The sequence below is a fragment of the Zea mays genome, chromosome 9, assembly GCF_902167145.1.
Source record: "Zea mays cultivar B73 chromosome 9, Zm-B73-REFERENCE-NAM-5.0, whole genome shotgun sequence".
In the NCBI taxonomy this organism is placed as follows: Eukaryota; Viridiplantae; Streptophyta; class Magnoliopsida; order Poales; family Poaceae; genus Zea; species Zea mays.
This window is the reverse complement of record NC_050104.1, coordinates 49,278,655-49,294,065: the sequence shown is the minus strand read 5'-3', so window position 1 is coordinate 49,294,065 and position 15,411 is coordinate 49,278,655. Positions and strand designations below refer to the sequence as shown.

The 15,411-nt window shown below is 42.4% G+C and overlaps 1 protein-coding gene across 1 annotated transcript; it reads right to left on the bottom strand.

The window, feature by feature from the left end:
• Window positions 1–5,993: 5,993 nt before the first annotated feature.
• Window positions 5,994–9,626, bottom strand: LOC100283220 (uncharacterized). The gene is made up of 3 exons (NM_001156122.1): window positions 9,279–9,626; window positions 7,448–7,788; window positions 5,994–6,293 (listed from the first exon to the last, which is right to left on the bottom strand). Exons 1-3 carry the CDS (start codon window positions 9,564–9,566, stop codon window positions 6,131–6,133), a joined length of 792 nt encoding a protein of 263 aa, NP_001149594.1. The 5' UTR covers window positions 9,567–9,626; the 3' UTR covers window positions 5,994–6,130.
• Window positions 9,627–15,411: the final 5,785 nt, after the last annotated feature.

Here is a 15,411-nt window from a genome sequence, read left to right as displayed (position 1 = left end):
CGGGCGCCTATAAAAGGGCCCACAGCGTCCGCCGCGCCGTCCCCCGCTCCTCGTGGGCCATCTGGGCCCAATTGGCCGCGGTCGCGCCCGACCAGGCCGAAATCCCCCCCGGCCCGGTTAACCTGGAATTCCTTTTCTGTTTTTGTTTTCCCATTTCTTTTTCCCATTTTCACATATATATTTATATGCTGATATTTTATGCACCAAAAATAGTTTAAATAAATTATAGGGCACAAAAATAATAAGGTATAATAATTGGCACACCCCACTAAGTCACCATGATTGATGTATTGTTCTTATTTGTGCTTGTTAGCGGAAGAGGGATCCGATCCTTTAGAATTTGTAGCTCTGGAAGAAGGGCAGGAACCTGACCCCTCCGAGATAAATCTTTTGTGCCAGGAAAGCTTCGACGAAGGCAAGTCTATCCTTCCCTTGATGCATAATTTACCTATTCTCTCTACCAGTCCCGGTACTTTGGACCTATGAGACTGCTACATGTCTCACAGGAGTAGATTTTTCTGATTATCAGTTTATAAGTATAGATAAAAAGGGTTTCATTCCTATAATGCTAGAGCCGATGGAGAATTGGCTAAATCCTAAATAAAGTTTAAATGATGAGTACACACAAAATGAATGAGTCCCTGCTGGCGGATGGTCTGGCCCTTGAGACCGGGCGGTCCGGTCTGTCGCGGAACAGTTCGACTTTTAAGGCTGAGCGACCGCCACAGCATAAAACCAGTGTCGCGGATGGTCCGGCTCTTGAGATCGAACGGTCCACCGTCACACAGAGATCATCTAATTCCTCTGTAGGAGACATAATACAGAAATTCAGAGATCTCGACAAATTAGGACAGGGATTTACATCGGCCGATCCTTTGGAGGAGATCGATACAGGAGATGGTAAAACTCCAAGGCCGACTTTTGTGAACAAAACCCTGGAGACCGATCCTAGAGATGAAATGATCGGTCTATTGAAAGAATATTCTGATTGATTTGCATGGAATTACACTGAGATGCCAGAATTAAGCCGAGAGATAGTAGAGCATCAACTGCCTACTAAGTCCGGTTTCAGACCGTTCAAGCAGGAAGCTAGAACATTTCGTCCAGACCTACTACCACGAATAAAGGACGAAATTCACCGGCTGCTAGAAGCTAATTTTATTAGACCTTGCAGATACGCAGAATGGGTCTCCAATATTGTGTCGGTGGAAAAGAAAGAATCAGGTAAGCTCAGAGTATGAATTGATTTTCGCAATTTGAATAGAGCAACTCCTAAAGATGAATATCCCAAGCCCATAGCCGACACGTTGATCAATAATGCGTCAGGAAATAGAATTATTAGCTTTCTTGACGGTAATGTCCGATATAATCAGATTTTCATGGCCGAAGAATATGCGTCTAAAACGGCCTTTATATGTCCAGGCTTCATTGGTTTATTTGAGTGGGTTGTCATGACATTTGGTCTAAAAATGTTGGTGCTACTTATCAGAGGTCTATGAATTTGATCTTTCACGAGTTGTTGGGAAACACTTTGGAAGTCTACATTGATGATGTTGTAGTCAAATCGGCTGAGTTCATTTCTCATATAGCTGATTTGCGCAAAGCCTTTGATAAAATGTGTCGGTATGGTCTGAAAATGCGCTTTTGGAGTGTCGGCTGGTAAGTTCTTAGGATTCATCATTCATGAACATGGTATAGAGATAGACCCTGACCGAATTAAATCCATTCAGAATGTGGGACCTCAGACTTGTAAGCTTGAAGTGCAGAAGTTCCTCGGCAAGATAAATTCTTTACGGAGGTTTATTTCTAACCTAGCCGGGAAAATTGATGCCTTCACTCCTATACTTCGGCTTAAAAATGATGTCAAATTCACCTGGGGACAGAATAGCAGGAAGCGTTTGATCTCATTAGAAAGTATTTGTCTTCAGCTTCCGTGTTAAAAGCGCCATAGGTAGGAGTACCATTCAGATTATACATTGCAGCTAAAGATAAGGTTATTGGAGCTGTTCTGACGCAAGGGACCGGAGGAAAGGAGCATGTGGTAACCTACCTAAGTCGTAGGCTGGTGGATGCTGAAACGAGATACACTTTTATCGAGAAGTTATGTTTATGCCTGTTTTATGCATGCACCAAGTGTAGATGTTATTTAATGTCTAGTCATTGCACCATTGCCGGTCAAACCGATGTGATCAAATACATGTTGCAAAACCCGATTATGAGTGGTAGAATTGGTAAATGGGCTTATGCACTCATAAAATATGACTTGGCCTATGAACCATTGAAATCTATGAAAGGCTAGGTCGTGGCAGATTTTATTGTAGAACATCGAATTGATGATACTCATAAACTAGACATATCATACCTCACCGTTACTCCCTAGACTTTATATTTTGATGGATCGGTTTGCAATGAAGGACAAGGAATTGACATCATGCTTGTTTCACCAAGTAATGTCTCCTTCGACTTTTCTAGCTGATTGAAAACTTATTGCACTAACAATCAAGCCGAATATGAGGCCCTTTTGTTCGGCTTGGAACTTTTAAATTGTATGGGAGTAAAACATGTTAAGGCATTTGGTGATTCTCTGTTGGTTGTCCAACAGGTATTAGAAGAGTATCAATGTTTTGATGGTACTCTAAACAGCTACCTTGAAAAATGTTGGGGCATAATTCATTCTTTTGACGAATTCAGCATTCGACACATCTCTAGAGTTGAGAATCACAGAGCTAACAATTTGGCACAAGATGCATCAGGTTATCGGATAAAGCGAGGGAAATTTCACAACACCAAAAATTTGATAACCGGTACAGGGCCAATTCCCCAGGTCGTGGACCATCCGGGTGAGGGCTTCAGACCGTCCGGGGTTGCCGGGAGAGTTCTCCTGATTGATTCGGCTGGTGATGAAGCTGATGCAAGCGATTGGAGGACACCCATAATTAATTATCTATGAAATACCAGTGTTGGGACAGATAGGAACATTCGGCGTACAACTTTCAAGTATGTTTTAATGAGTGATGAACTCTACCGCCGAACAGTCAACGACGTCCTGCTTAAATGCTTGGGCCCAGGTGATGCTATATTAGCCATGACCGAAGTACATAAAGGGATTTGTGGTACCCATCAATCGGCTCCAAAAATGAAGTGGTTGTTGCGAAGGTCTGGCTTCTATTGGCCTAACATGATAGCTGATTGTTTCAAGTACTACAAAGGATGCCAAGTATGTCAAAAATTTAGTGACTTACAGTTGGTCCCTGCAGCCGAATTATATCCTATCATCAAGCCTTGGCCTTTCAGAGGATGGAGATTGTACTTTATAGGAGAGATTCATCCTTCATCGCCAAAAGGGCATCGGTTCATGTTAATTGCCACTGACTACTTTACCAAATGGACTGAAGCTGTTGCTCTGAAGAACATAACACACAGGGAGGTAATTGAGTTCATAACTGAGCATATTATTCATAGATTTGGCATTCCCCAGACTTTGACTATAGACCAAGGGGCTTCTTTTGTGTCAAAGGAGGTACGTGAGTTTGTTGAATTATATAGAATTAAGTTACTCAATTCATCTTATTATTATGCTTAGGCCAATGGACATGCCGAGTCTAATAATAGGACATTGATTAGCCTGATAAAAAAGAAGATATCTGATAATCCTAAGCAGTGGCATAAGATTTTGTCTGAAGCTTTATGGGCTCATAGAATATCTAAACATCGTGCTACTAAAGTATCTCCGTTTGAGCCTGTCTATGGGCAGGAAGCAGTGTTACCTGTAGATATAAGTTTAAATGATGTCAGGTTTGCCAAGCAAAATGATCTGACTGTCGGTTATTATTATAATTCAATGATGCACAATATTGATGAAGTGACCGACAAGAGAGTGACGATCTTAAGAGAAATAGAAAAGGACAAGATCATGGTCGCCAAAGCTTACAATAAGAAGGTCAAGGCTAAATCGTTCCAGGTAGGGGACCTGGTATGGAAGACTGTCCTGCCTCTAAGGAGCAAAGACCGGAAGTTTGGTAAGTGGTCGCCAAGTTGGGAAGGCCCTTACAGAGTCATGCAGGTGATGTCCGGTAATGCCTACTTATTGCAAACATTACAAGGCAAAGACTTGCCTAAGGCATTAAACGGGTGTTTCCTCAAGCAGTACCATCCTAGTATGTGGCAAGATGCCTAAGAAAACCGATGTGATCACATCGGGTTAGTTGCTTTTGGGCATTAGGAGTAGTTCTACGCCGATTAGAGGTGTCTAGGTTGGCATGCTGACCCTAGACCACCTAGAATCTCTCCTCCCCGACGGGGTCCCTCCCGGGAGCGAGATTCAGGCGTCGTCGGTGAACTCCGCCGCCCCTACGCACGTGCGGACCGTCCGGCCCGTCAGGCAGGGAACCCTAGCCCTGCTCCAGGTCGTGGACCGTCCGACCCCTAGTCGCGGACCATCTGCGCCTGTGCAGAGAGCACCGCCGCCGGTTCTCAACGCAGTGATTGGCGCCCGGATCGACGTCAACAGGAGTTTCTTGTGAAAGTTTGGGTCGAGATCAAGTCCTTTAAGTCCAGTTGAGCTATTATTCTTCTCTAGAACTTGGTTGGAGCAGTCAACCAATCTGTGGTTGATCTGTTCTTTTGCGAAGCGTTTTTGGTGTCCCTAGAGGTATTGAATTAGGGAATCAAGTCACAGTGTTCTCGCAGTTCGAAAATTTTTAGTGGCTCTCATTCACCACATCTGGTCGCCTCACCGGTCCTTCGACAACTCTCACTCCACAAATTTCTAAAGCATCTAATGATTTGTTCCACCAACTTTATAAAAAAATTTGAAGCTGGAGCAATTTTAAACAGGGTTTTGGACTACACGAAAATACAATTGATTATAGATGGACCCAACATAGTGTAGAAAATGGCACAACTTAGGTTTACGTCAAATTGTAAGGGCATAATTCTAAATAGATAAATAATAACAGTATACCTCAAATAAAAGTACAATATTTACAATGGTATAGTTATATTGACCCTAATGTATTTAGTATTCTAAATCTTAGAAATGGGTTATTTTCGACTGTTCTCAGTGGTCGTCGAAAAATAAATGAACTTATTTTCGATGGCCATTAGTAGCGGCTGAAAATAGCTAATTTTCGACGGTTGCCTTTAAACTACCAAAATTAATATTTTTTCTAGGCCAAATGTCCGATAAAAATGCCTTTGAAAATAAGGCTAAAGCCAAAAAAATAAACTACTTTCTGCGAGAAACCCTTGTTTTTCTGTGGTTTCGGGCAACCGAAAATTCACCGTTTTTCAAAACTATCTACAAGCGGTAGACATCAAATAGTATCCTCGGAACACTTGGGGAAAATTTTAATTGCTGTTTCAATAAGAAGGCTTATATAGGTGTCTTAAACATTAAAAACTGTGCTAATTTATTTTTAAAATAAAACACAATAAATAAATAAAAAAGCAGGGCAGCCGCCACCAGCCACTACCGCCGCGCCAAACAGCCGGAACCAGGTTTTACAATTTCGTTTTTACTGTTTAAAAATTTGTTTTTTTACTAAAGTTTAACTTTTGTTTTTTTTTTGAATTTGGAATTGAACTATATAGTTTTCCAGACCTAAATTTCACTTTTGCGCAGTACCTAAAAAGGGGGAAAACACCGAATTTCGTTCGAAATAAACCCTGGCCTGGCCCAAACACAGGCCGGGCGTGTGCGCAGCTGCCGCGCCGTGTGCACAGGCCAAGCTGACCGCCGTTGTGGCCTGCGCCCTGCGACCCCGCCGGCGAGCGACCACCCTCGCCCGCACCCCGGTCGGCGAGATACGACCGCTGCACCACGTGCCCCTATTCCTTTCCATCAGAAGAGCATTTTTTTCTCACTGAACGTGGATCCCATTTATAAAGAGAATAGGGTTGTCTGGAGTGCTAATCCCCTATGCTGTTAGGAGCGTTGATAAAGATGACAACACAGTCCATCGCTTAACAGAAAAGAAGGGCGTCCGTAAGACTACCAGGTCAACAAAAACTCTTGCACCAGCAGGATGTAAAGCCATGCCAGGTATCTTCGCGCAATTATGATGCTAGTATTTCATGATGAGTACAGGTCTCGTTCTCACAATGCAGATAAAACTTAAAGCGCAAACAATCAATTTCCGCCGATGAACTCCTTCATGCTCTTCAGCCAAACAACATACTCCTTCTCATCCTTTCTCATCATGTATTCGTACAGCCAATCATGTAGTGAATGTTTGAACCCCCTGACCTCAAGGTACCTGTGCAAGGCCTTCTGCAAGCTCTTATCCAGGTCCCTGCATGGCAAACAATGAAATAGCATGAACCACGGGAAAATAAAAACTCAAAACGAAACATAGCTCGAAGCATCTGTCATCTTGCATCGAGGCATCAAGCATGGTTCGCGTGCTTTATCCTTAGCAATGTGTTAGTTGTAGTTTCACCACATAATCTACAGCCACAACAAAAAGAAGGGAAACTGCATGCATATCTATTGAACTTTATTAAGTTTTTGTCCATTAGATGTTTAGAGCTTACATGCACAAGGGGCCTTCTTGGATGTAGAATCCAATGCTTAGATTACGTGCACGTCTGGCCTTCCCACTTATAAGTTTTCTGTTAATAGCATGACTCGCATGACCATGTCAAGCCATGCAGTGTGTGCATCCATTTTGTCATGCATAATGAGTTGATGCACTCTGACATACCTAAACTGTTATATGCCAGGCTCATGGACAAGTCCTCAGATCATGTTTACCCACCGTGCCAATTAAACCCATGCACAAACATTTAGGCCTTTGTTACATTGAATAAATCTAATAGCTTTGCAAACAAAAATTCCCGTCAGATTTGATTCACAACTCCAATTGAAGATTGTTTGGATCTAGGGGGTGTTTGGTTTCTAGGTATTAATTTTTAGACCCTCCATTTTATTCCATTTTAGTCCCTAAATTGCCAAATACATCCCCCTAGTCTCTAGAAACCAAACATCCCCCTAGTTTCCATTCCTCTCATTACAAAATAAAAAGAAAATAAGGGCACCAAGAAAACAAAGACAGGTGCTAACATCAACGGAGAATGCATCTAATGGGCAAAAATCACTCCGAATGGCAAAGATTAACATAAAAAAGTAAACCATCTCTACGTATGACAAAAACAATAAACATGAACCTGAGCATTCAAGTAGTTTTGGGCTAAGGGTCCTTGAGGGAAATATTCCCTCGATTAGGAATATCGTGTTGTTTTGGCTTTTTAAAATACATAGATTTTACTATGCATCTAGACATAGTGTATATCTAGGTGCATAGCAGAAACTTACACCTAAAAATGCCAGAAATACTTGCAATTAGGAGTGTGGGGAGTAGTATTTTTCAACGATTAAACGTCTTTTGTAGGCCATATTATATGCCCAAATAAAAAATCGCAAATAGATAAGAAACAAAGAACTTACGAAAATTGTGGCCCCTCATACACATTCTTAGCATCGGGGTTATCACGGTTCAGCGCCCTCATATTTTCAATTGTTAGTTCATCATCATTAAAGTTGCAGTCAAATTCTAGGATTGGACCTTCTGGTTTTTTAATAGTGACAACCATCTGAAGTAGTGGTTTGAAAGATTCCTCATCTGTGCCACTTTTGTCATCCTCATCATCCAAATGTTCATCTGTATCAAAGTTGGTGTATATAACAGCTTTAATTGTCTCCCCTGCAATCTCCCTTTGGAGGGTTATTGACTGATCACCAGGATTGTCTATGATCTCAAAAGGGAAGTCCTCTGGTAGATCAATGTGCTGCACAAAAATAACCAAACAAAAACCAAACCAGGTGTCATTGGATATAACAAATAGAAATAAGCACAAAGTTTATAACAGTAGTAACGCTTTAAACAATAAGGAAAAGAGAGAATAAAAGGAGTTACTACAGATCAGCAGGGGGGAAATGACCCAAACATAAAGTACAGATTGCATCTCAAGGTATAATCTCTGAGATATTAAAATCCAGGACACACATGTAATCCTGAATGCATCACTTCATGGCACTCACAATGATTAATATCACTATAAATTTGCTAGGTTCTTCAAGAAACATGTAAATTTCAACTATTCACAAATTTTGACTCTAGCTTTCCATATAAACTCCTACAGAATTCAGAAAGTGCACATGGAATATCTAGCAAAACCATCTTATTACAGATATGTCAAAGTTCACTGTCTAAAATATAGCAGGCCAGAATTCAACTATACAATGCTAACCAAGATTTTCAAAGGAAGTGCAGTCACCATGGTATTCTAGTAACCAAATGATCTCCTGCCAAGTCAAGAAAACCATATCTGATTTCCCCCTTTGTTTTATGAAGTTTTGTATTTTCTTAGTATTGTGTGATCACTAAATTAGGTTCCCCTTTTCATTATGTAATCAAATATGGCAGATATCAACATTCAGAGTTTTCTAATGGTGGCAGACAAATACATCCAATGGCCAATAGCATGCCTACTACTGTCGTCCTGACAGAAATACTAGGAACTGCCAATCCTTAACTCTGCAAATCAGCACGGTGAGTTCTAATCCACAGGCACTTAAACTCCAGAATTTCACCTTCTTTGGAATAGAGGATTAATAAAACATAGGGATAGGAAAAATGTAGGAATAGAGTTGCATGACACCTTCAATTCCATAGGAAAATTTCCAAGAGGTTGGACCTCATGTTAAAAATCCTCCAAAATCTCACTACAATGCTCCATTCCATAGGAATTTTATAGGATTTGTAGCGATTCAATCCTTTGTTCCAAAGGGCCACATAGGAAAACTTTATATAGGATTTCAATCCTTCAAAATTCCTTTACTTTTCCTTTGTTCCAAAGAAGGCCTAAACATTTTGTGACAGACGTGACACTAAAAATGACTAATTTATGGATACCAAAAAATCCAATGGAAGCATCTGGTAATCACCTAAGCATCATGTCTGAGCTAGAGATAGTTCTAAGTTGTAGTGTAGGTCCAGTACACAGAACTGCAGCCATGAGCCAATCCAATTAAGCAATTTCTACTTCAACAGAAAAGGGACCACCTGCCATCTCCGTTAAATTGGAAGCCAATTCCTTGCCGCCTCTAATAGAAACAGCTCTATCTAATAACGGATTCCTAATCCCATTCCAATAAAAATGGTAGCCCTTCGACTAGAACTCTGACCATTACTAGGTGAAACAAGGTTAAACTAATGATGCAGATATGGAATCAAAATACGATACAGCCAATCAATCAAATAAAATGAAGAGCGAACCTTGTCGGTGTTGCTCTCCTCCGACTGGACAACGCACTCGATCTCAGACTCGACGATGCGCCTCAGGTTATCGTCCGCCGAAGACGTGGAGGAGGACGCCGGGGACTGCGACGCCAGGAAGCGGCGGGCGGTGGTCCCCGCCGTCGATGAGGTGGCCGCAGGGAGACGGCGGAGGAGGGGAACGGGCGCCGAGGAACAGAGACCGCGGCGGACAAGAGCGGAGAGAGGAGAGGAAGAGGTGGAAGCGGCGCGGCGTAGGAGCCGAGCTGCGAGGGACGCCGGCGACATGGCCTTAGAGCCGTGGAATGTGGTTCCGCTCTAGGAGGGGGTGGACGGCGGCCGGTTGTGGAGCCTAGGGTTTTGGACTGGGGTTTATTAAGAGTTTTGAGAAATCTGAGCCCATGTGTACCGAAGGCCCAATTGTATGTACCCAAGCATATGAACATCGGACTTTCTTTGTTATCTATCTAACGGACCAAGAAGAAGTTCGCTTTCTTTGTTGGCCGAGTGTTAAGTTTATTATTAAGGCCCTACCTAGCAGAACTGAGTATGTAAAACGTGTTCTAGAGTGAAATTATTTAGCAGCTTTATTAAATTTAGGATTCACCAGTAAATTATTTAAATACTGGAGTATGTAGCAGCTTTAGATCTGTGAAACAGATATTTTTAGTTAAAATAACCTATTTTGCTCTTCCGAGTTAATTTGGTATATCTATTTGTTATATACTATACGTGTCATGTTGATATTTTTTCACAAAATATTGTCTTTTAAAAAATGCAATATTTTCACAAAATACTCATGAGCATTTAATATGTTCAAGAGATATAAATAACATTTCTAAGACAACGTATCAATACTATTATTCTTATTCATATATAAAGAGAACTAAAGATTAAATGAACAGTAGTCTTTCATTACATACTAGTTCCAAGCTTGAGCAAGAAACATGGTAAATTCGTCACAAGATGTCTTAGTGGCGATATTAGCTTTCGTAGTAGTGGCATCTAATGTGACAATGTATCAATTGTAGTTTCATGTATTATTCTATAAAGTTAGAATCACAGTTAAAACGAGCAAAATTTAAATCTTTGTTATTATGTTCACGAATAAAATTGTGAAGGACCATGAAATAACAACCATTTTCTGCTTTCACCTCGGAGGCTCGGACGATTAGACATTTTGTATTTAATTTGCCACTTCATTTTCAGTGTTTCAAAAAAACTCTTAATCTCTACTACTATTAAGAGAATAGTGTAGACCTCACACCGTGGGTGGTGCACGGTTCTGCCTTCCACCCGCGACACCCTCCGCTCCGCACATTCCCACCGCTCCCTCGCCCCCAGATCTCGCGCACGCCATCAATGCGCGGGCAGAGCCCCAGCCCCCGGATCCATGGATGACCGGCGTGGATGGCGCCTCCGCTTGATGTCTCCTCCGTCGATCCGTCTCGGCATTGAAATTGTCGCTGCACACGATGCACTCCACCCTCGGCCGATGCTTCCCCCGCCCAGCCGCCTGCGCCCGCGGCTACATCATCCAGCCTGCCGCTTGCGCTACCCACGATGCACTCCACCCACCTCCGCCGCTCGCCATGGCCTCCACCCAACTCACGTGCAGCAGGTTCCAACTCCCAAGATCTAGGTCGGACACCGACGCACACCACGTCAGTAACGCCAAGCACCACTCGTTCGACCTCGGCAAGAACCCGCCTCTCCGTCATCGCCCCCCCCCCCCCTCCACTCTCTCTCGCTTGCTCTAGCCGATCTATGTGCATGGGGCTCAACGGATGGAACAAATCCTCGTCGATGCTCAGGTTCGTGCCCCTTCTTTCCCCTTCTTCTTCCGCGAAAGGTCCATGTTTTCACCGATCTAGGAGGTTTTGATCGGGCTTTATGGCTCTGTTCGTCGAGATCTTGGGAGTTCATGGCTGGCGCATTTCTCCGTAGCCCGAAGCCAAAAATTCCCCCACCCCAAGGCCGCATCCTCCTGCAGCCTGCTCGAAACCCTCCTTCCTCCTCCTGAATTCGTCAACCGGTCTCCCAAATCGGAGCGACAATCGGATTGTTGGGTCTCGAGACTGAGCTGTGCTCCAGTCTGTGAGCTATTCGTTGATTTTCCAGCGTGAAGGCGCCGGTCTTTAGGATAACTTTCTCTTGCCCCGTTGGACGTGGACTCGTAGAGTATCAGAAAGAGGTAGATAAATTTCAAAATTGGCTGTAATTAGGTTTTAAGATTAATATATTTGGGTTTTAGCGTGTGATTGCCCCCTGTTGATACAAAGGGGATTTTCCATTGTTATGCTGAATGTCACTGAATTGAGTCATTTAGGTTTTTTCTGAAGGTTTCGGTATAAAGCATTTTGTGATTTATTAGGTAAATGGTGTTATTTTGCTCCCCACTAGGCAAATAACGGACAAATGTAACGTTTTATGCCTGCATATGGCCAGGAATGATTCATCCATTCGGTGGGATTTAACAAGGCTTACTGTATTTTTGGTCTAGCCATATGATGATAATTTTAAGTGGTTTCTCCATCATATGCTTTTTTTCAGGGTGGACATTCTTTGTTTTTTTATTGTGGCCTACAACTTTGCATGCATGGGAAAAGCTATGTTTTTTACTGCATTTGGCTTGGAAAGTTTGGATGCAACAGTGCAGCACCATTTGGCATCATATTTTTGGGGCTTATTGTATAGAATGATTGTTGTCTAATTTTATGATTTGACTGTTGCGTTGGCAGCTATTAGGGAAAGACTCCACTGACATTGACATTGCGCTTGACAATATGACGGGTCAGAATTTCTGTGAGAAAGTAAATGAGTATTCAAAGTTGATATGGGAGCAGCAGAAAGGAATCGGTGTTATCCAATGGTATGTGATTTTTACTATGGTAATTCTAATGAGTATCTTATTACTGTTGCTGCTTGTTCGTGGGGTTGGATGATCCTTTTAAGTAGCCTCTATTTGTTTCTATTCCCTGTCACAGGCTGTTTCTTCTTGTAAGTAATCAGGTGAGGTGTATGTTTTTCTGGGTTGACGTGCTGAGAGTTTTTCTACTCTTTCTCCTCTCCCTCGTACAATTTGTTCTCTCTTATTAATGAAATGATGCGCAGTTCTCCGGCGTGTTCGAAAAAAACTGTTGCTGCTTATACCATTTTGCACTTGTTTGGCTGAAAGCAAGTGAGCTGTTTGAATATCCATCAGCTTGGATAATGATTTTTTTTGCAGTAACCCCGATCAATCCAAGCACTTGGAAACTGCTAGGATGCTTATTCTCGACATCTGGATTGATTTTGTTAACTTGCGGTCTGAAACATATACTGAAAACAACCGTATCCCTACAATGGTGTGTACTTCTATAATCCCTTTGCATGGTTATTAGTGACCTTGTCATATTATCTATTTGCAAGTTGCATATTATCTCTGTTTGGCGTGGATTACTTTGTTAATTTGTTGTGGAGAATTATATTATTACAATTAAAACACATGTTGACTCAACTACATTAGCCACTGCCCTGAGGGATTCAGATCTTATCTTCATAACAGCTGGGATGGGAGGGGGTTCTAGATCTGGTGCTGCTCCAGTTGTTGCCCAGATATCAAAGGAAGCCGGTTATCTTACAGTTGGTGTTATCACCTATCCATTCAGTTTCGAGGGCCGTAAGCACTCTGTACAGGCAAGTATTTGAGCCCCCCTTCACTCCTGAATTAGAATTCAAATTGTCATATCTCGTTCTGCGACTTTCTTTTGTTCGATGGAAGCATTAGTTTGTAGTCATAACAATGACATGCAGCCACATTTATTGCAATCATGTATATAATGGTAGATCAAAGAAATGTAGCATCATGCCATCACCTGTAGCTCATCTCATAATTTTTGTTCCTACTTTTCTTCGTGGTTGATGCCCAAGACAATATACAACTATGTGGAATCTATTCTAATTAATCCATGATTTACCTATGTGATTGCAACAGTAAACATATGATAACCACAAATTAATTAGGTTTAATAGATTCATTTCACAAATCAGTCACTGTTTATGCAATTAGTTTTATAATAAACTCATGTTTAATCATTCTAATCGAAATGCAAACATCGGATGTGACCCAGACTAAAGTTCAGTCCGAGATCCAAACAACTCCTACACCTGAAGTCACAGATCCCACAAAACTAGGTGTAGAACCGAAACAAAGCTGTACCCAAATCGAATATTTTGATTTAAAACGATTTTTATTTGTCAATTAGCGTGTTTATCTATCTATGGAGTTCAGATTCAAAAGCATGCCATCTCTAGAACCTCCCACCCATTCTGGAGTTTGGACGCACGACTAACGGAATTGCAGAACGTGAAGCTTGCCGCTGAGCGTTGACCTTTGAGGTACAACCGTAGAAGATACAAATCCCCGACTCTTTTTGTTCTGTTCATGTGGATGGCAATAAAAACTACTGCAAGTTGCGGATGGACACGACCGGAGAAGCCTCCCATGTTCTAGCTAGAGTTACTAAGCAGGTCAGCTTTATTTCAGCAGGAGTATAGTAATAAAAACTACTGCGTTAAGATCGCACACCATGTGCCTGCCTATCTCTATCTGTGAGTCAAGACTGTTGTTGAAGCTCCCCTGGCTGCTTACAGAGACCACTGTCCGTTGTTTAAGGGTCTTGAACCGTGTCCAGGTTCACGGAACTCCTTGAGAATCTGAACCTGTTTCCCCCAGTCAGCTTACACTGGCTCCTGCTCCTTGGTTTGAATATTGTGGAGCGTTTCCCAGACCGGGCGACACGGCGACGGGAAACGCACAAGGGCACAGTCCCTCCCAGCCCAAGAAAATAAACCATGTGCTTTCATTTGAGCAGATACATGATGTCAAGCTAAACATCGAAGCAACCAGGTCATCCCCTTGGACCCTCGCTCGCTCTTCTCGCGTTAAGCTTAATCCTCAGCCGCCTCTGCCTCTGGCCTAGCTTGAGTTGTAATTAACCAGTTCATTAGATTAATGAATTTGCTTTACTTTGCTTGCTTCGATGTTTAGCTTTACTCCCCTCCTCAATCAGGTTGTCCAGGTGTATCATTCATGTTACTTAGTGGACCTCTGACAGAACATAATACCCTCCCCTTACCTTAGCTCTTTTTTTTCTACAATCAACATGTGATTATGTTATTATATACAGCATCTGTTTCTCTTAAGCATAAGTCTGTTTTCCGGGAAACCAAACCAGTGTTTAACAGCTTGAATCTGCATGCCATGACAATGCAGAGGTATCGCCTGAGGGTTGTTATATACTCTTATATATAATGCAGAGGTATCGCCTGAGGGTCCAGTTTCCAGCCGTTCTCGAGATCGAATCTGCATGCCATGACGTCCCAGGGCCCGGCGTCGAACGAGGTCTTGGTGATCGTCTTCCAGCGGCTGTCGCCCAGGTCCGTCACCGCCTGCCGCGCCGTGTGCCTCAGGTGGTCCGAGCTGCTCTCTTCGCTCTGTCTCGAGTTTCTCGCCGACGTCGACGACGGCAACGCCGACTCGTCCGCATGCTTCGCTGGCCTCGGCGGTGCGTTGGTACCCACTTCAATTTTTTCCCGCGGTATGTGCTCAGGGCACTGTACTGGAGAGTCTGTTTTGAAGTTTGGTCACAATGCCGAGATTATGCAGTGGGTGGATATAATTTTTCAAATTGGACTGAATGATGATATTTTGGAAGATAAAAACATCGTTGCCAATTATTTTTATGTTTTTATCAGTTAATGTTATGTTTAAGATATTGCAATCAGGGGATATACCATGGTAGGCGGAGTTCATGCAATTAGGGGATAGTTCTCCAAAGTGGACTAAAATGGTGATGTGTTTAGGCATAATGTTAAAAGTATTGGATTGGATTGCTGTATTTTGATCACTAAATGATACGGTGATTGAGGATATATCACTAAATCATTTTTCCCTTTGTCAATTAGGCAGCTGAACTCACTGACATGGAAGGTGAATCATCTATTGTTGCTTCACCATTTCCTGTACCAAGTTCATCCAAAGGGCATGAAATGGAAATGACTAAGAAGACTGCTGTTGTTGTGCCTGAAATGACTAGCAGCAGTAGTATGCCCAATTTAGCTGTTGCAAAAGATGGAAATACCAAGGTTT